We start from the raw sequence: 20,804 nt of genomic DNA, 5'->3' as shown, positions 1-20,804 counted from the left end.
ACCCAAAGATGACAGGTTAATTTGCATACACAGGCGCTGAGCGCCTGGGGGCAGGGCGGGATGCTTGTGTCATTGCCATGGCGATGATGCAGGCATTTGGCACCACTCTAGCTGCTCCAGGCCTCTGGGCAGTGTGGGAAGGCGGAAAGGTGGCTCCGGGCCGGAGTGGAAAGGTGGCTCCGGCCAGAGCGAAGGAGCTGCCAGCAGCAAGGGGAAGGAAGGCCCATTCTTGCACGAATCTTCTATATATTTGTGCAAGAATGGCCTCTAGTATAATTAATAAAAATTGGAAGATGTACGAGTGGAGGAAAGAAAAAGTATAATTTCCTCACCCTTCATAGCAGTAAGCCAATAAGTACTGTCTGAAATTACTAAATTAAAAAATGAATAAGTATATTATTTACTAGTTATTAATGGCAATGAGCACAAGAATTAAAACAGAAACTTAGGTCCTAGTCGGTGTGACTCAGTGGATAGAGTGTCAGCCTGTGGACTGGGATTCCAGTCAAGGGCACATGCCCAGGTTGTGGGCTGGATCTCCAGTAGGGGAAGTGCAGGAGGCAGCTGATCAATGGTTCACTCTCATCATTGATGTTTCTATCTCTCTTCCTCTCCTTTCCTCACTGAAATACATAAAAATATATTTAAAAAACAAAAAAAAAAAAAAAACAGGATCTTAGGCCGAAACCGGTTTGGCTCAGTGGATAGAGTGTCTGCCTGTGGACTCAAAGGTCCCAGGTTCGATTCCGGTCAAGGGCATGTACCTTGGTTGCGGGCACATCCCCAGTAGGGGGTGTGCAAGAGGCAGCTGATCGATGTTTCTCTCTCATCGATGTTTCTAACTCTCTATCCCTCTCTCTTCCTCTCTGTAAAAAATCAATAAAATATATTAAAAAACAAAAAACAAACAAACAAAAAAACAGGATCTTAGAACAGCCAGTGTGGCTCAGTTTTTAAGCATCAGCTTATGAACCAGAAGGTCAGGGTTTGATTCCCAGGCAGAGCACATACCCGGGTTGTGGGCTCGATCCCCAGTGTGGAGGGGGGGTGCATACAGGAGGCAGCTAATTGATGGCTTTATCTCATCACTGATGCTTCTAACTCTCTCTCCCTTTCCCTTCCTCTTTGAAATAAATAAAAATCTATTAAAAACCAAAACAACACCCCCAAATCAGGAACTTAACCGTGTTTGGGGAGTGCAATGGGGGTTGGGGGTGTTAACAAAACAATGAGTTTAAATTTTCTATTCTGAATTGCTTTCATGTTTATGTATTAATTGAATAACTTAAAATTACTATTTACCAAAAAGTAAATATTTAAATTATATCTATTCAATAAAATATTTTACTATTGCTCTAAAAATTTAAGTGAGGTGGAACGATGTGTACTGACATGAATAGTACAAAATAAGTGGGAAAAAATGCAATCGACCCGGCCAGTGTGGGTCAGTGGTTGAGCATCGACCTGTGAACCAGGTGGTCACAGTTTGATTCCCGGTCAGGACACATGCCTGGATTGTGGGCTCAATCCCAAGTGTGGGGCATGTAAGAGGCAGCCAATCAATGATTCTCTCTCATTGATGTTTCTATCTCTCCCTTACTCTCTAAAATCAATAAAAATATATTGTTAAGAAATCCAAACCAGTCTACATATGTAAAGAAGTATATGTAACCCTGGCTGGTATGACTTCAATTAGTTGAGGGTCACCCTATACAACAAAAGGCCAACAGTTCAATTCTAGGTCAGGACACAAGCCTGGGTTTTGGGCTTGGTCCCTAGTAGCGGGTGCAGGAGGCAGCCGATCTCTCTCTCTCTCTCTCTCCCCCTCTCTCTCTCTCTCTCTCTCATCAATAAAAACATTAAAAAAAGAAGTGTCTATATATATAAAAGCCTAAGCAACCATTCAACCGGCCAGTAGTTACAACGCGCAATGACCACCAGGGGGCAGACACTTAATGCACAGGCATGGAAACATGGAACAGACTGATGAATCTTGGAGGGAAGGGGGGAGGGTGGGAAGAGATTAACCAAAGATCTCATATGAATACCAGAGGCCTGGTGCAAAGATTCGTACACCGGTGGGGTCCATCAGCCTGGCCTGCGCCCTCTCACAATCCAGGACTCCTCAGGGGATGTCAGAGAGCCGGTTTGGCCCAATTCCCACAGGCCAGGCCGAGGGACCCCAGTGGTGCACAAATCTGTGCACTGGGCCTCTAGTATATAAATAAATATATAATATGTATCCATGTCTTATAAATATCCTATCTAATAAAAGAATAATGTGCAAATTGACCGTACCTCTGTTACACCGACCAGCCAATCAGGAGTGAGTATGCAAATTAACCCAACCAAGATGGCTGCGGCCACGGAGTTGAGCAAGAGGCTTGGATTTCCCCGGCAATGGAGGAAGCCAAGCTTCCTGCACACCCTGGCCGGCCCAGGCCTCTGCTCAAGGCTACAACGTTTCAATTATAGAAGATAAATAAATCCCAGATACCAGGGCCTCCACTTGGGTCGCCGGGGGGCGTGGCTGGCCTCCAAACCACCACAGGCCCTTCACTCAGGCTGCCCTATGCCCTAAGGGAACCCCCACCCTGATCCAGGACACCCTTCAGGGCAAACCAGCTGGCCCCCACCCGTGCACCAGGCCTCTATCCTATCTAATAAAAGAGTAATATACAGATTGATCATCACTGCAACACACAATATAGCTGCCCCCATGTGGTCAAAGATCCTGCCCCCATGTGGACACAAGATGGCCACCACAAGATGGCCAGCAGGGGAGGGCAGTTGGGAGGCACCCGGCCTGCAAGGGAGGGCAGTTGCGGGCAATCAAGCCTGCAGGGGAGGGCAGTTAGGGGTGAACAGGCCGACAGAGGAGGGAAGTTGGGGGTGACCGGGCCTGCAGGGAAGGGCAGTTGGGCGGGACCTAGGCCTGCAGGGGAGAGCAGTTGGGGGGGGGGGGGTACCAGGCCTGCTGGGGAGGGGAGTTAGGGGCAATCAGGCTGGCAGGGGAGTGGTTAGGGGGTGATCAGGCTGGCAGGCAGAAGTGGTTAGGGGCAATCAGGAAGATTGGCAAGATCAGGCCTAAACGGGCAGTCAGACATCCCTCGAGGGGTCCCAGATTGGAGAGGGTGCAGGCTGGGCTGAGGGACACACCCCCCCGTGCACGAATTTCAGGCACCAGGCTTCTAGTATAGTGTATATATAAAGAAATATGTCTAGTTAAATATGTGTATGTCAGTTAAAACCATGTCTGAAAAGATTTATTTATAGCTATGTCTATAGGTTTGGAAGTGGGATGGATTTTACTCTATATATACACAAATACTATTTAAATATCATAATATAAATAATAGATACAATGGTAAAGATTTAGAAACATGACTATACTATACTATAAATTGAAAAAATAAAATTGCAGATCAATATGTATATAGCACAATCCTATTTTTGTGAATCAAAAATTCCAGGTATGTAAATAGATCTGTATAAGCTCAAGTCAAGAAGGGTTAAGTACCCAAAAAGTACCCAAAGAACTTTCCCATGGATACAGACAATCGGGTGGTGAAGGCCTGGGGCAGGTGGGGGAGTGGTGCAGGGGAGGGCTGGGAGGGATCAATGGGAGGGAAAGGGGACATACGTAATACTTTCAACAATAATGATTTTTTTAAAAAGAAGGGCTAAGTACCAAACAGTAGATAAACATCAGATAATGATTACTTCTGTGATTTAAAGAGACAGAAAAGGGAAATTAAATTGCTATATTATGTAACCTAAAAAAGAAAGTCAGGAGATTGTGGATGAAAGAAAAATTTCAAATAAATTAAACCCACAAAAACAAGATTACATTAATACCATAAAATTCTTGAAAAAGAAACTAACAACAGACATTTTTAACTGTAAATCTAAAAGTAAGTTCTTCCTACCCACAAAATCAATAAATCAGTCCTGTTCTTGTTATTAATACAAAACAGATTTGGCTTGCAAGTTCCTAACTAATTCACCAGAGGGCACTCTTACCATAAATAGGTCTGCCATCTCTGTTGGGAAGCTCTGGTCACCTGCAACTAAGATGGCCTTCTGAAATACCTGTGCCCTCGGAATCTTGTGACACAGACAATTACATTCCGAAGGATAGAACTTTAGCAAAGAATGTTTTGCCTGGCTGGTGTAGCTCAGTGGTTGAGGGGTGACTTATGAACCAGGAAATCACGGTTCGATTGGTCCCCAGTAGCGGGTATGCAGGAGGCAGCTGATCAACGATTCTCTCTCATCACTGAAGCTCCTGTCTCTCTCTCCCATTCCCTTCCTCTCAGAAATCAATAAAAACATGTATTTTTAAAGAATGCATTTTTTTAAAAGCACAAGGATAAGGAATTGTTTAGAAAGAATCATACTTACATGTAAACATAATTCGCTGGGTACAGAAGTAATCACATTCAGGTCCCTTTTGAACACTGATACGTTAGCAGGCTGACTGGCAGCCACATTGGACAGAACCTTAGAGCCTGTCTGCTGAAAACTGGGGGACTGCGCAGGGCTGTCTTGAATTCCACAGTGACTGATGGCTATGACTTCTGGCACTGGACACGAGAGTGTATCTTCAGCACAGGAAGAAAATGGAGAGTCTATGCTTTGGGTGTCCTTCTGGCTGTCAGGGTAGATGCTAGCCATGCTATGCTCCTGATAGAGCAAGTTTCTTAGTTTTTCATCTAGAGTTTTAATTCGGTTATCGGCAAACTCCATTTTCGGAGGTCTTTCCCCATCGGATTCCAGGACAGTGGGTAGAAGGGTAGACGGTTCAAGGCCGGGGGTCTGAGTGGGGATGACCTTCTTAGGAGAACTTGCTTCAGTGTTCACTGTGGTTTTCTCTCCTTCCTGGGAAGTAAACTCTGCATCCATAGTTGGCTGCTGCACTGATAAGGACTGAGGCCTTTGATCCGAAATCAATGCTGAAGTTTTAAGAGAGTTACCAGCAATCTGGGTCGACTCGCCAGGAGGTGCCGTGAGTACATTAGCCTGACTGGCAGCTGGGTGACAGGGAAGCACAGGTAGATATGTTCCTGCTTGGTTGGTGGGTCCCTCACATTTAACTGGAACTGTACGAACTGAAGTAGCAGTGTAAGCGGAACTACTTACAACTGGTGCCATTCTCTGCCTGTCATTTTCCACTTGATAAAGTACAGCTGACTGCTTAGCTTCTACACTGGCACATTCAGAAATCTTACCATCAACCACATCCTTGTGTTCTGACTGGGAGGTGAAAAGTGCACGCTGGCATGGATTATTTTCTAGAGTGAGCAGTGTGTCCTGTGACATTTCCTTATTATTTGTTTTTCTTGGACCTGGAACAATAACAAAGAATGGGTAAGCATGTATTGGTAAGCACAAAGCATGAACTACTACCCAAACTCAAAGGGGACAGGTAGGTCAAGGGGCAAATGAGAACTTGTGTGAAAAGGACTCAGAATATACAATTCTACCTGCGAAGGAAAAGAAAACCTTTTCTTTTTAAAAAATAAATATTAAATCAAAATGGCTTAAGTTACACCCTGGTATTAACATCTTCCAAAATGATTATGAAAATTCTCATAAGCACAAAATACCCACGAAAACAAGTTAAAAATATGGTCCAGCCCTGGCCAGCATGGCTCAGTTCACTGGTGTCATCCTGTGCACCGAAAAGTTGCAGGTTTGATTACTGGTCAGGGTACGTGCCTGGGTTGCAGGCTCAATCCCCAGTAGGGGTTGTGCAGGAGGCAGCTGATTGATGTTTCCCTCTCACATTGAAGTTTTTCTCTCTCTCTCTCCTCTCCCTCCCTTCCTCTCTCTCTAAAAAGCAAATTAAAAATCCTTAAAAAAAAAAAAAGATACGGTCCATATTTTGCACCCCTATCCTCCAAGTCTGGATAAAGTTGGCAGAGAATGAATGCTTACTAGAAAGTGGATATAGCCCAGGCACTGTAGATATGGACTGCTGAAGAGAAGGAGGAGATTGAGCCTCACGGTTTCTTATCGTTTGATTGATACAGAATCGCCACCGACCAACTGGGGATGACTGAGGAGCAGATTCATCTGTGGAAGATTTAATATGCTAAGCAACTGTCAGCATGTTTACCTTATTGACTAAGGAAACCAGGTCAAAACACCCATTTTTCTTGTACCTCCATTTCCAACAACACTAGGATGTGTGCAATTTATGAGACCAGACCTCCTCCCCAATCCTGAAAAATACTCTAAAGAATTAAGAATAGCCCAGGCCTGCCCTAGCTGGTTTGGCACAGTGGTTGAACCATGGGCCCTCCGACTGAAGGGTCCCGGGTTTGATTCCAGTCAGGGCACATACCTCAGTTGCAGGCTAGATCCCCAGCCCTGGTCAGGGTGTGTGCAGGAGGCAACCAATTTGTCTCTTTCACATCAATGTTTCTCTCTCTTTGTCTCTACCACTCCCGTCCACTCTCTCAAAAATCAATGGAAAAATGTCCTCGGGTGAGGATTAACAACAACAAAAAAAGAATAGCACAGCCGGTGTGGCTCAGTTGGTTGAGCTTCGTCCCATGCACCAAGAGGTCATTTCCCGGTCAGGGCACATGCCTGGGTTGCAAACTCAATCCCCAGTAGTGGGTGAGCAGGAGGCAAGCTGATCAATGTTTCTCTGTCATTGAAAGTTCAATCTCCCTCTCCCTTCCTCTGTCTCTAAAATCAATAAAAACTTAAAAAATGTTTTAAAAAGAATTAAACAGAAGATGACTTCAGAGAAAGAGTTCAGATTCTTCTGAAACAAACATATCAATAGCAGTTAGAAGCTGGGCACTTTTTTTGGGGGGGGGCGGGGGGTTGGGGGAGGAAGGAAGCACTTTTACCATTAAGGCCTACATTTCCTGTTCTGTATCCTGATTATGGTGCTTATAGAAATCTACACTAAGTATTGCAACTTCCAGGACTGTACACCAAAAGAAAAAAAGTCAATTTTACTGCATGACAACTTAAAAAAATAAAGTAAAATAAGCCCCTACGTCTTTACCCCTACTTTGTAAACTTACTGAAATAAGTAATTCTCTATTAAACGTTACCCTAGTTTGCCAGCCAGAAATCTGTGCAGACTCCTGCTAACGAGAAAAAGAAGACAGAGAAGGACCCTGGCATTCCAACACAAACTGAATTTCAGGGGAATGGTATCTGGTTCCATAACTCGCACACCACCTGTTGCTTCTTCGTGTCGTTATAATTCCTTCAGAGGTCCTCACTTGTCTATGGCTTTTCTCCCCCTCCCAGATACTCTAAATATACCCATGACCAGAGCTGAGAAGAATGGAGAGATCAAGTCGTCAGAGAAAACAGAGGACCCCTCCCCCCTTTTTAGTCCCTGGAGGTTTATCTGGTATCTGATTTACAAAAACTTAGTGACCAGAGCAAGAAGAAGCTTATCACTAGTGGAATGAAATCATATCAGTGACTATTAAAACACGAGGTAAACTTTGAACATAATGATTTTAGTTAAGAACGTTTCTGTACATCTCACGTGGGCGGGGGGGACACACGGACGGACAGACGGACTTAGCAGTCAGGTTCAAATAATAAAGCCGTTAAAGATCATCAGTACCATGACTGCTTTTCTGGTAGCATACCATATAGCAACTCAGAAATAAGTGAATCCGATAAAGAACCAAGCCTTGAAGGAAATTTGGAGAACAGTTTTACTTCTTATTCTACTTTCTTCTGGGCTATAAAGTTCTTTCAGAGCGTGGGAAATCCTACATTAACAACTTATCTAATTCCTTTATTGGCTAACATCTTTCTCAATGAAGATGTATAAATTAAAGTCTCCAAATGTCTTGTTTCAAATGCCAACTGGTAAATTTTATTAAATATACTTACTGCTGGTCTGAGTGGATGCAGAATTTATCTGTGCTTGTTCAGATGACCCTGTCTGAATTAAAAATGAATAGGTAAATAAAGAAGTTTCTGATACATATCCCAGAAGACCTATTTGCTAAGTAATTGCTCTTACTTGGCCACTGTTGGGTTCTACAGCGACAGCGTCAACCCCACTGGCTCTTTCTGCAGCAGAGTGGACGTGAAGAATCTCCTGGGCTTGACCTACAATAGCCCTCAATTCTTCTACAAATTTTTCTTTCTCACTATCCAGCACAAAGTTATCTTCGACCTGTCCAAAAGTAAAAGTAAGTCTATTTACGAGAATGAATTTAGTGTCTTCCAAATTATAGTATTATGTCTATCAATGGTTACTACCCTAAAGAAAAATAAATTAAAATTTATTATTTATATCCGAATGCCACAACAGAATTAACAAAGACCAGGTATTAAATTATTAGTTCTATTTTGAGACCACTAACATTTGTCAGGTTGGCATTACCTACCAGAGAAGAAGCCAGCATTTGAAAAACTATCTGGCATTCTAGAAATTGATTGTCATTTGAAGGACATAACTGAGGCAATGGCCGGGAATATATCTCTAAAGAAAACTGGCAGAAACAAAAGCATGTGTACTCTTCCTGTCACCCTAGCCCCGTGGTCGGCAAACTGCGGCTCGCGAGCCACATGCGGCTCTTTGGCCCCTTGAGTGTGGCTCTTCCACAAAATACCACAGCCTGGGCGAGTCTATGTTGAAGAAGTGGTGTTAGAAGTAGTTTAAGTTTAAAAAATTTGGCTCTCCAAAGAAATTTCAATCGTTGTACTGTTGATATTTGGCTCTGTTGACTAATGAGTTTGCCGACCACTGCCCTAGCCCATCCCCATTTTTAAAAATAGGTTTTTATTTTTAAAAAATATATTTTTATTGATTTCAGAAAGGAAGGAGAGGGAGAGAGAGAGAGAGACAGAGACAGAAACATCAATAATGAGAGAGCATTATTGATCAGCTGCCTCCTGCACATCCCCTACTGGGGATCGAGCCTGCAGCTGTGCATGTGCCCTGATCAGAATTGAACCCTGACCTCCTGTTCCATTAAGCCAAAACCGGCCAGGCACATGCCCATTATTAAAAAATGGAAAAATATGCCCTGTACATTGTGACACAGTGGAATATCATCATAAGCACCGAGAGTTTCTGGTTTGATTCCCAATCAGGGCACATATCCGGGTTGCGTGCAGGAGGCAACTGATCAATGTTATGCTATTTCTCTCTTCTCCCTTCCTCTCTCTTTAAAAATCAATAATCTATTCTTTAAAAAAATAATAAACAGACAAATAAATGGGAAAATACTAACTTAAGCCTAACAATTCAAGAAAAATATGAAAATTAAATGACAGAATGAACATTACTTAAACACTGAAATATAACATGTTATATCAGTGGCTAACACATCAGAATTAACTGGTGAACTTTTTTTTTTACTTATTTAAGTTGGGGACAGTGAAACAAGGAAGGGCTGGGGAAATGAGCCTAGACCAGGTTACTTAGGCTCACTAAAAAGTCAGGGAAAAGACGACCTTGGGGACAGGCTCGGGGTGTTTGCCGGGGATGAACTGCCACCGCCCATTTTTGCCCTGGTTGCAAACCTCATGGGGGTCCCTTAAAGTTTAGGAGATGCATGCCTGTGGGGAAAGAAGCTGGTGTGGGCAGGTGTTGTGTGCACAGGAATGCTCCTGGGAAGATTAAATTCTGGTAAACTTTATAAACTACTAGTGGTCTGGTGCATGACATTCGTGCACTGGCGGCGGGGGTGGGGGGGGGGGGTGGGGGGAGAGAAATGCCCTCAGCCCTGCCTGTGCCCTCTCGCAGTCCAGGATCCCTCGGGGTATGTCAGTCTGCTGGGTTAGGCCCGTTCCCTGGCAGGCGGACATCCCCGGTTTCTAGCTGAGAGGCGCTTCCCTTGTGGGAGCGCACTAACCTTAGGGGGCAGCTCCTGTATTGAGCGTCTGCCCCCTGGTGGTCAGTGTGCATCATAGAGACCAGTTGTTCTGCAGTTCAGTTGATTTGCATATTAGGGTTTTATTATATAGGATTGATGCTTAGGCCTCACCTCCAAACACTCTGATTTAATTAAGGACCTAGGGAATTGTTTTTTAAAAAACCTCTTCAGGTGATTTTAACATGCAGCCCGGGATAAAGAATCACTGATCTAAAACATCTCTCAATGAAACACCTTCATATTTTGCAGATAAATAAACTGAAACCAGAGGAGGTACACTGGCTTCCTCTTGATCATAACCAATTTAGCTCTGCACAAATTTTAAAAACAGTATCCTAAGAAAAAGATGACTCTGAATAAATGGGGGAAGAGTCACAGGGAAAAAAGAGAGAACACTGAAAGGAGAACCATTTGGTTTTACTGTACTTACCATATAGTCCGCAATATCCTCGGGTGCATCACCATCAACATCAAACTTGAAGGTGACCATCTTGTTATTGTGTGTCTCCAGCTGACACTCTACCATGTTGTCTCCAGAGGTTGACACCTGGGCACAAACATTTCATCACCAGATTAAGAATCAACCATGGTCGGAAAATCAACATAGTTAAAATGACTATCTTACCCAGAGCAATATACAGTTTTAATGTGATCTCCATCAAAATGCCAATGGCATTTAAACAAATAATTATATATATGTATATATATTGCTAATCCTCACCCGAGAGAAACATTGATGTGAGAGAGACTTGTCGATTGGTTGCCTCCCACATGTGCCCTAACCAAGGCCGTGGATCGAGCCTGCAACCAAGGTACATGCCCTTGACTAGACTGAACCCGGAAGCCTTCAGTCTGTGGGCCAACCCTCTATCCATTGAGCCAAAGTGGCTAGGGCAAAAAAAATATATTTTAAAAGATTTTTAATTGGTTTTTAGAGAGAGGGAGAGAGAGAAACATCGATTTCAGAAGAGACATCAATGAGCTGTTTCCTGCACACCCCCTATAGAGGATCAAGCTCACAACTCTGGCATATGCCCTGATCAGGAATTGAACTGGTGACCTCTTGGTTCATGGGTCGATGCTCAAACCACTGACCTACCCCAGCCAGGTGGAAACAACTTTTATAACAAGGCAAAAACAAGTTATAATAGTCAGTATCACTATCTGCAATGCAAAGACCTAAATTTGGTCACTGATTTCCAAAACTCTCTTTAAAAAAATTTTTTTAATTGATTTCAGAGAGGAAGAGAGAGATAGAAATATCAGTGATGAGAGAGAATCATTGATTGGCTGCCTCCTGCACACCCCTTCCTGGAGATTGAACCCGCAAGCCGGGTATGTGCCCTGGCCAGGAATAGAACCGTGACTTCCTGGTTCATAGATCGACGTTCGACCACTGAGCAATGTTGGCACTGCTAATGAAAATGTAAACTGGATGCCGAAACCGGTTTGGCTCAGTGGATAGAGCGTCGGTCTGTGGATTGAAGGGTCCCAGGTTCGATTCCGGTCAAGGGCATGTACATTGGTTGCGGGCACGTCCCCAGTGGGGGATGTGCAGGAGGCAGCTGGTCGATGTTTCTCGCTCATCGATGTTTCTAGCTCTCTATCCCTCTCCCTTCCTCTCTGTAAAAAATCAATAAAATATATTTAAAAAAAAAATGAAAATGTAAACTGGTCCAACATGTTGTTAGAACAGTGATCTAGCAACATGTAATCTTCATACTGTTTGACCCACTAATTCTACTTCTAGGAATCTAACATAAAGGAAAAAATCAGGGATATGTAGTAAAAAGGTTTGTGGTTCCAAGGTGTTTGCCGCAAAGACAGAGATGGTGACAGACAAACAGAAAGAAACAGACTAAATGAAAAAAACAGAAGGCATGATTAAATTATTTTATCTCTATACAAGGAATTATCCAAGACAGCCATTTTATTTATTTCTTTTTAAAATATATTTCTTTATGGATTTAAGAGCGTAAGGGAGAGAGATAGAAACATCAATGATAAGAGAGAATCATTGATCGGCTGCCTCCTGCACGGACCCTACTGGGGATCCAGCCCGCTACCCAGGCATGTGCCCTTGGCCAGAATCAAACCTGGGACCCTTCAGTACGCAGGCCAATGCTCTATCTACTGAGCCAAACCAGCTAGGGCAAGGTAGACATTTTAAATATGTTATTAAGGTTGCAGACTCGATCCCCAGTAGGAGGTATGCGGGAGGGAGCCGATCAATGATTCTCTCTCATCATTGATGTTTCTATAGCTCTCTCCCTCTCCCTTCCTCTCTGAAATCAATAAAAATACATTTAAAACTCTTAAAGTTTGTGGTACAGACACAATTGGTTCTGAAAAAAATTTAAAATTTATTTAATGACATAGTAAAGTATATATAATATACTAAGATTTTTAAAATATATTTTTATTGATTTTTTACAGAGAGAAAGAGAGAGGGATAGAGAGCCAGAAACATCGATGAGAGAGAAACATCGATCAGCTGCCTCCTGCACACCCCCTACTGGGGATGTGCCCGCAACCAAGGTACATGCCCTTGACCGGAATCGAACCCGGGACCTTTGAGTCCGCAGGCTGACGCTCTATCCACTGAGCCAAACCGGTTTCGGCATAATATACTAAGATTTTTAAAAGGCAGGATAGCCCTGATCGGTTTGGCTCAGTGGATAGAGCGTCAGCCTGTGAACTGAGGGGTCCCAGGTTCGGTTCCGGTTGGGGGCATGTACCTTGGTTGCGGGCGCATCCCTGGTGGGGGGTGTGCAGGAGGCAGCTGATGGATGTTTCTATCTCTCTATCCCTCTCCTTTCCTCTCTGTAAAAATTAATTTTATATATATATATATATATATATATATATATATATATATATATATATATATATTTAAAAGGCAGGATATAAAATTAAATATAAGGTTTAGCATCCATCCAAAACCTATACTATATATTGATTAGAGATATGGGGTTACAGTCTGATCTGGATTCAGGTATGACTATGGCTTGCTAGTCGAATGACCTTGGGCAAATTACTATACTTCTCTAATTCTCATTTGTAAAGATAGGTATACTACCACATATCATACAAGATTATCAAAGGATTAAATGAGAAAACAAATATGTAACATTTGGGGTGTCTACCCCAAAATAGTTCAATACATTTTCACTATTACTGGTACTATTACAATCTTAATGTAAAAGATGATACATACATACAGAATAAAAGAGATGAAACAAACTAAAACATTAACAAGTATTATATCTGAGAGTACAAGTGATTTTTAAAAACATATATTTTTATTGATTTCACAGAGGAAGGGAGAGGGAGAGAGAGATAGAAACATCAATGATGAGAGAGAATCATAGATCAGCTGCCTCCTGCACGCCCCCTACTGGGAATTGAGCCCCTAACCCGGGCATGTGCCCTGACCGGAATTGAATCTGGGACCCTTCACTCCACAGGCTGATGCTCTATCCACTGAGCCAAACCATCTAAGGCTGTACAAGTGATTTTTATTTTCCTTATATTACCCATGTTTAACAATGAATACATAATACTCTTATCACTGAAAACTTTTACTGAAGGAAAAGTTAATTTAGAGAGTCTCACAATACCCCACGTGCACAGTAACATTGCCCCTCCCTGACTCCCCAGACTTCTACGCGCCCTTAGCCCACCCATGTTCACACACTGACCTGCAGGACAGTAAGCTGGAACTTGGTCCCCTTCTCTGGTCGAGGACAGGACACTCTTCTCTGTTTGATCCGATCCTGTTTGCCATTTCCACTTGAGTTATCGGGGGTGTTGTTGTTTTCCTTCACAGCTGCCACATCATGCTGCAAACTAGTAATTAAAAATACAGAAGCAACTTCTATTCAATTTCTCACGACAGACATTCTTCTGTGATTCTCAAAACCCAATATTTGACCCCAATCAGACTTACCAAATAAACTTTCTTCATGGATAGAATCATTTCATCCTGATATTAAAATTCTAAGAAAACCTCCCAATTTAAAATCATAAATAATAAGTTTATGGAAAATAAATAAGTAGTATAATATCTTTTAAAAAGTTATGACTTCACAATCCTGTGAATGTACTAGAAGCAAATGAACTGTATACTTTAAATGGGTAAATTTTAAAAATATATATTTTTATTGATTCCTGAGTGAAAGAGAGGGAGAGAGAGATAGAAACATCAATGATGAGAGAGAATCATTGATCGGCTGCCTCCTGCATGTCCCCTACTGGGGATTGAGCCTGCAACCCGGGCATGTGCCCTGACCAGGAATTGAACTGTGACCTCCTAGTTCACAGGTTGATGCTCAACCACTGAGCCAAGCCAGTTGGGTTACCCCAAGATATTCGTTTCTATTGGTTTTTAGAGAGTGAAGGGAGGGATGGGGGGACAAGAGAGGGAGAGAGGGAGAGGGGGAGAGGGGGAAAGGGGGGGAGAGAAAGAGAAAGAGGAAGGAAGAGAGAGAGAGAGAAAGAGATCCATGTGGGAGACACACATTGATTTGTTGGAACCAGGGATGGAACCTGCAACCCAGGTAAGTGCTCTTGACCAGGAAACAAACTAGAGACCCTTCCGTGTGCACGTCAGTGCTCCAACCACTGAACCACACTATCCAGAGCTGCAGAGTTACTTTAAAAAACTAGTATATAGTGAGAAACCAAGATGGCGGCATAGGTAAACACCTAAACTGCTGCCTCGCACAACAATTTCAAAACTACAACTAAAAGACAAAACAGACATCATCCAAAACCACAGGAAAGCTAGCTGAGTGGAAATTCTACAACTAGAAGGAAAGAGAAAAGCTCACGGAGACACAGAGGAGCTGCAAAAGACTGAGGTATGGAGACGCGCGCGCGCGGAGAGGACTGGTGGCTGAGTGCCTGGCTGGCTTTCTCAAGCGGGAGGGACACGGAAGCTCCCAACTGCACTGAACCCCAGTTCCGGGAGAGACCCTGGGGACCCAGACTCATACGGGGAGAAACTGGACTGTCTGGCAGTGGGCGAAACTCGAGGGAGGCTTTCTCTCAGAGGTGCTTGCAGCGATTACCACGGGACACTGAGACACAGGGGCCTATTAGGGCAGGGCTGACGGGAAGCCAAGGTTGTCTGCTCTGCCCTGAGACTCTGCCCCATCCAAGCTGAATACAGAGGCTTTTGCAATTTTGCAAGTCTTGTCTCATAAGGGTGTCTCCCGCAAAGAGGTTCTCCCACCATAGACACAGCTGATCCTCACAGCCAATTGGCCTGGAGGTCAACTCCTCCCACTGATACCAACAACAATCAAGACTTAACTACAACAAGGTTGTACACACAGTCCACAAAGGGGTACATCAAGAGTGTCCACCTCAGGTAACTGGGGAGGCGGAGCCACTGGGCCCTATAGGACACCTAGCACACAAAGCTAATCTACCAACTCAGGGAAGCAGTGAAAATGCGGAGACAAAGAAACAGATCACAAACCAAAGAACTGGAGGAAAACACACGACTGGATATAGAGTTCAAAACCACGGTTATAAGGTTTTTCAAGAATTTCCTGGAAAAGGCTGATAAATTTAGTGAAACCCTCAAGGATATGAAAAAGGACCAACTAGAAATTAAACATACACTGAATGAAATAAAAAATATTATACAGAGACCCAACAGCAAAATAGAGGAATGCAAGAATCAAGTCAAAGATTTGAAATACAAAGAAGCAAAAAACACTCAACCGGAAAAGTAAAAAGAATCCAAAAATATGAAGATAGTGTAAGGAGCCTCTGGGACAACTTCAAGCGTACCAACATCAGCATTATGGGGGTGCCAGAAGAAGAGAAAGAGCAAGATACTGAAAACCTATTTGAAGAAATAATGACTGAAAACTTCCCCCACCTGGTGAAAGAAATAGCCAGGAAGCGCATAGAACCCCAAACAAAAGGAATCCAAAGAGGACCACACCAAGACACATCATAATTAAAATGCCAAGGGCAAAAGACAAAGAGAGAATATTAAAAGCAGCAAGAGGAAAACAGTTAGTTACCTACAAGGGAGCACCCATAGGATTGTCAGCTGATTTCTCAACAGAAACTATGCAGGCCAGACGGAAGTGGCAAGAAATATTCAAAGTGATGAATAGCAAGAACCTACAACCAAGAGTACTCTACCCAGCAAAGCTATCATTCAGAATTGAAGGTCAGATAAAGAGCTTCACAGATAAGAAAAAGCTAAAGGACTTCATCAACACCAAACCAGTATTATATGAAATGCTGAAAGGTATTCTTTAAGAAGAGGAAGAAGAAGAAAAAGGTAAAGATAAAAATTATGAACAACAAATACATATCTATCAACAAGTGAATCTAAAAATCAAGTGAATTAAAAATCTGATGAACAGAATAAACTGGTGAATATAATAGAATCAGGGGCATAGAAAGGGAGTGGACTGACAATTCTCAGGGGGAAAGGGGTGTGGTGGGTGCTGGAAGAGACTGGACAAAAATTGTACACCTATGGATGAGGACACTGTGGGGGAGGTAAGGGCAGAGGGTGGGTTGGGAAATGGGTGGAGGGGAGCTATGGGGGAAAAAAAAGAGGAACAATTTTAATAATCTGAACAATAAAGATTTATTAAATTAAAAAATAATAAAATAAATAAAAAACTAGTATAGGGTTTGGGACAAGATGACAGAAACTCAATTCTCCCTGCATCTCCCCTCAAAGTACAACTGAAAAATCTGGAAATAATACAGTAGACAATCACAGGAGGGGACTGATGGGACTCCCAAGAACTTAAGGAAAAAGAAGGCAGCTTGGTATCTACGTACCCAGTGACACAAGGCAGTCCACGTTTAGTGTCTGTTAACTCACAGCCCAAAGGCAAAGGCAGCCCAAGTCCAGTGGTCTCCTGACCTCCAACCCAGCAGCAGAAAATGGTTCAGGCAATCCCTTTCCTCCCCCTGATGACACTGGTGGCCACTCCACCAGCAGCATGTGACCTAGAGACCTGGCCTGGGACAGCGGGCCTAGAGAGTGCTCCCAACCCTTCCATCCAGAGGTGGGGCCCAGGAGCGGCAGGCGATCCAAGGAGACCAGAATCATACTCCAAGTACTGTGAAAACTAAATGGCCATCAGAACAGGGTGACTGCCTGATAAACTACAATATTTAAATCGAGTCCAGAGTCCCCTGAAATAACATCCAAAAGGTCCAGGAGACAAATGAAAATTCCCTGTCATACCAAAAACCTGGAAAAATCACACTCTGAATGTGGAAAGAGAGTCAAAGACACCAACACCAGAATGAATAAGATATTGGAAGTAACTGACAAGGATTTTAAAGCAGCCATCATCAAAATGATTTAATAAGTAATTACAAATACTCTTGAAGCACATTAAAAAATTTAAAAATCTCATTAAAAATAGAAGTATTAAAAAAGATCGAAATGGAAATTATAGAACTATAAGTACAACCACAGAAAAACAATGCATTGGAATGGGCATAATAGCAGAATGAATAGGACAAAAGAAAGACTCAGTGAACTTGAAAACAGAGCAATAGGAATTAGCCAATCTGAATAACACAGAGTAAAACATTAGTTTACAACTACCAAATAATAGAAAAATTATATATCTCATTATAATTTATTTCTTTACATTAGCTGGAATTTTACTCTATATTATTTCTTTCCTTTATTAATTCTTCTAAGTTTTTCTTAGAAACAGAAATGTTATAGTGAGAACAAGAAAATGGTCAATAATTTCACAATACATGAGCTTCATTAAAATAGAAAAAGTAAAAAACAATACCTACTATTTTTATTGAATGTACACATAAATTCAAGAAAATAAAATCTTCTCCAGTCATGATACAATGGGCCCCTAATGATTGCAAATACTTCAACATACCCTTGTCATTTCCATGGTATTAAATTTGAAGATACTCACCTTCTAACTAAATCCGGTTTTAGAATTGCTGCTTGTTGTTCAGCTGCAACTGGGTGGGATACAGGCTGTAAATAGTATAGAAATAAAACTTATGTTAACAGCAAACTTCAGGCTAAAGATGAAATTTGGTATTATTTCAGAAAACATACATGTGACATTTCATATTTTGACTAATTCAATAACCAGGAAGAACATCTAACTTTTGCATGTTTACCTCACATTGTAAAAAATATCTATTTTATTGATTTCAGAGGGGAACGGAGATGGAGACAGAGATAGAAACTTCAATGATGAGAGAGAATCATCAATAGGCTGCCTCCTGCACATCCCCTACTGGGGAATGAGCCCGAAACCAGGGCATGTTCCCTGACCAGGAATGGAACCGGGATCTCCTGGTTCATAGGTTGATGCTCAACCACTGAGCCATGCCGGTCGAGTCAGAATATATTTCTTTATAGTTAAGAAAACGGATTGATTGCTTTAAGAGATGGAGAGAAAAACATCAATTTGTTGTTCTACTTATTTATGTATTCACTGGTTGATTCTTGTATGTGCCCTGACTAGGGACCAAACCCACAACTACCGTATTGGGACGACTCTCTAACCAACTAGACTACCTGGCCAGGGCAGAACAAAATATCTTGTAGAAGGAAAGAAAAGGTTGCAATCTGATAGTTTTTTCTACCCAAATTATATTTCATTTATGAATGTGAGTGAAAGGTAAGTTTCACATACCCAAAGGATCAAAAATAGCACACCAAAGTAACCTTGAAAAATTACACAAACCCATTTTCCTAACTACAGAGGCACTTAGCAAAATTTAAGAATCCAGGATAGTTGTGGTATAAAAATTGGTCCTGTATATTAACACTAGCAATCAGTATTAAGTCCAAATGATTAAAACTGCGTTTCAAAATTGTACACATAAAAACTGAAAATGTATAGTATGACAAAATAAAAAATACCTTTCATACTATCCCCCCAAAACAATAGTTTGCCTTTTCCTTAAATACTTTATATAGTAGTAATCCACAGGTAATCATTCTCTTATCTCATTCTACCCATCTCCCAAATTGAAGATTTCAACTGTGCTATTTTACAGGCTGGTTCCTTCCTGGAGAATGAGATCAACCAGAAAGGTCCCCATTCTTTCAACATGTTCCATGCTTTACCTAATTTCCATTCAAAGGGGAGAAGGCTGAATAATGTCCCTGTAAATCAATCCAAATGACTAATGTCCTTGGACATGATGAAGCTATACAAAGCAGTGTGTGCCTTTTGCGAACATTTTTTTGACAATGTTCAGGAAACACACCCACTACTTAGACCAATTTCCCTTCAATTACAGTACAGTAATTTCACATAAAACCACTATTGTGCTAAATAGCATTTTTACATAAATGGTTTAATACCCTGAAAGCCAGAATCACTCTTTCTAAAGAAACCAGTCATAACTTTCTCAATTTTTACACAAAGATTTTCATTTAATGGAATTAACGGCTTTATAGAGGAAGTTACGGTGAAAATGAAATGAGGTGGCTTGCTTGATCCTCAGTGTCAGTTCACTAACTGTAAGATATACTCTGTTAGAATGCTTCAGAAAAATGGTCTCATGATATATTAAAACCTTCTTTACCATAATAAACTTGATTGTTTTAATCATATTCACACACAGTAAGCCCACAGATGTTTCTCAATAAACTGAACTTGCAGATTCTTTGGCCAATTGATAGCAGCATTATAAACATCAACAGAACAAAGTCTGTTCTTCATATAGTTTCTGTACTGTCTTAAAAACAGTAGAAGAGCCCTGGCTGGTTTGGCTCAGTGGATAGAGCGTCGGCCTGAGGCCTTAAAGGTCCAGGCTTCAATTCCAATCAAGGGCACATAACCTCGGTTGCAGGCTTGATCCCCAGCCCTAGTTGGGGCGCATGCAGGAGGCAACCAAACCATGTGACCCTCTTATCATTGATGTTTGTATCTCTCTCCCTTCTCCCTTTCTCTCTGAAAGCAATATATTAAAAAACCCACAAAAAACCCCACAGAATAGAAACGTAACCAGAGACAAAGTAAACATTTAAAAGGCACTGTTAGCTTCAGTAACTACCTTTCCATGGTTAGAATTAAAAACACCAAGTCTGAAGTGTAAAGATATTAAGTACTTCACTGATTAAGAAAGTGGAGCCGCCCGGCCAGTGTGGCTCAGTGGTTGAGCATCGTCGACCCATGAACCAGGAGGTCCCTGTTTGATTCCCAGACAGGGCACTTGCCCGGGTTGTGAGCTTGATCCCCAGTGGGGGGCGTGCAGGAGGCAGCCGATTGATGTTTCTCTCTCATTGATGTTTCTATCTCTCTATCCTTCTCCCTTCCTCTCTCTCTAATAAAAACACATTTATAAAAAAGCAAGTAGAGTTGAAAATTATTCCACTGAGATCAGCTAGGAAACAGTAGGAAAATAGGAATTGCTAAGAACCACAATCTCCAGAGTGATTTTATATATAGACAATTCAGATATGCTAATATGTAGATTTATCTGTGAAAACAGTTAATGCATGATAATATTTTATTGACTCCTGATGCATTAAAGTCTGAATTCTGGACAGTTCTGTCACTGCTTGTAAAGATGCATCAACAAAAACCCCTTCTCCTCCTTGTCAATACTAAACATTAACAACAACAAAAATCACTGTCATCTTTCTCTTATAATGTTAATCTGCATTATTCATGCAGATAAAAAATTCTAAGAGACTAAATCAACATGATAACAAGGAATATATACATCCACTCTAATACTACAGTAAACTAAAAAAGCGTGCCATCCACAAATCATAAATGGTGGAGAATCTCCGAAGGAACAGAAACCAATGGATCACATCGATAGGGAAACAAAATCTATGGAAAAACTAAAGTTTAGAAAAAGATAAGCACCAAATTCAACAAAGAGATTAGTTCTTTAGAACAACGAATTTCAAGTAGGTACTTAATG

At 41.8% G+C, this 20,804-nt stretch overlaps 1 protein-coding gene across 1 annotated transcript in view; it reads right to left on the bottom strand.

Annotated features, from left to right (window-relative positions):
• The window catches only part of WNK3 (WNK lysine deficient protein kinase 3), an 85,199-nt gene that overhangs the window by 17,101 nt on the left and 47,294 nt on the right, over positions 1 to 20,804 (bottom strand). Inside the window, 7 exon segments of the mRNA XM_054713822.1 lie at positions 4,405 to 5,348; positions 5,941 to 6,078; positions 7,882 to 7,933; positions 8,015 to 8,170; positions 10,309 to 10,425; positions 13,580 to 13,727; positions 17,819 to 17,883. Coding sequence (XP_054569797.1) covers positions 4,405 to 5,348; positions 5,941 to 6,078; positions 7,882 to 7,933; positions 8,015 to 8,170; positions 10,309 to 10,425; positions 13,580 to 13,727; positions 17,819 to 17,883 — 1,620 coding nt within the window.

This window comes from Eptesicus fuscus, chromosome 1 (assembly GCF_027574615.1).
Source record: "Eptesicus fuscus isolate TK198812 chromosome 1, DD_ASM_mEF_20220401, whole genome shotgun sequence".
Classification (NCBI taxonomy): Eukaryota; Metazoa; Chordata; class Mammalia; order Chiroptera; family Vespertilionidae; genus Eptesicus; species Eptesicus fuscus.
Note: the sequence above shows the minus strand (reverse complement) of the source record. Positions and strands in the feature narration are given on the sequence as shown.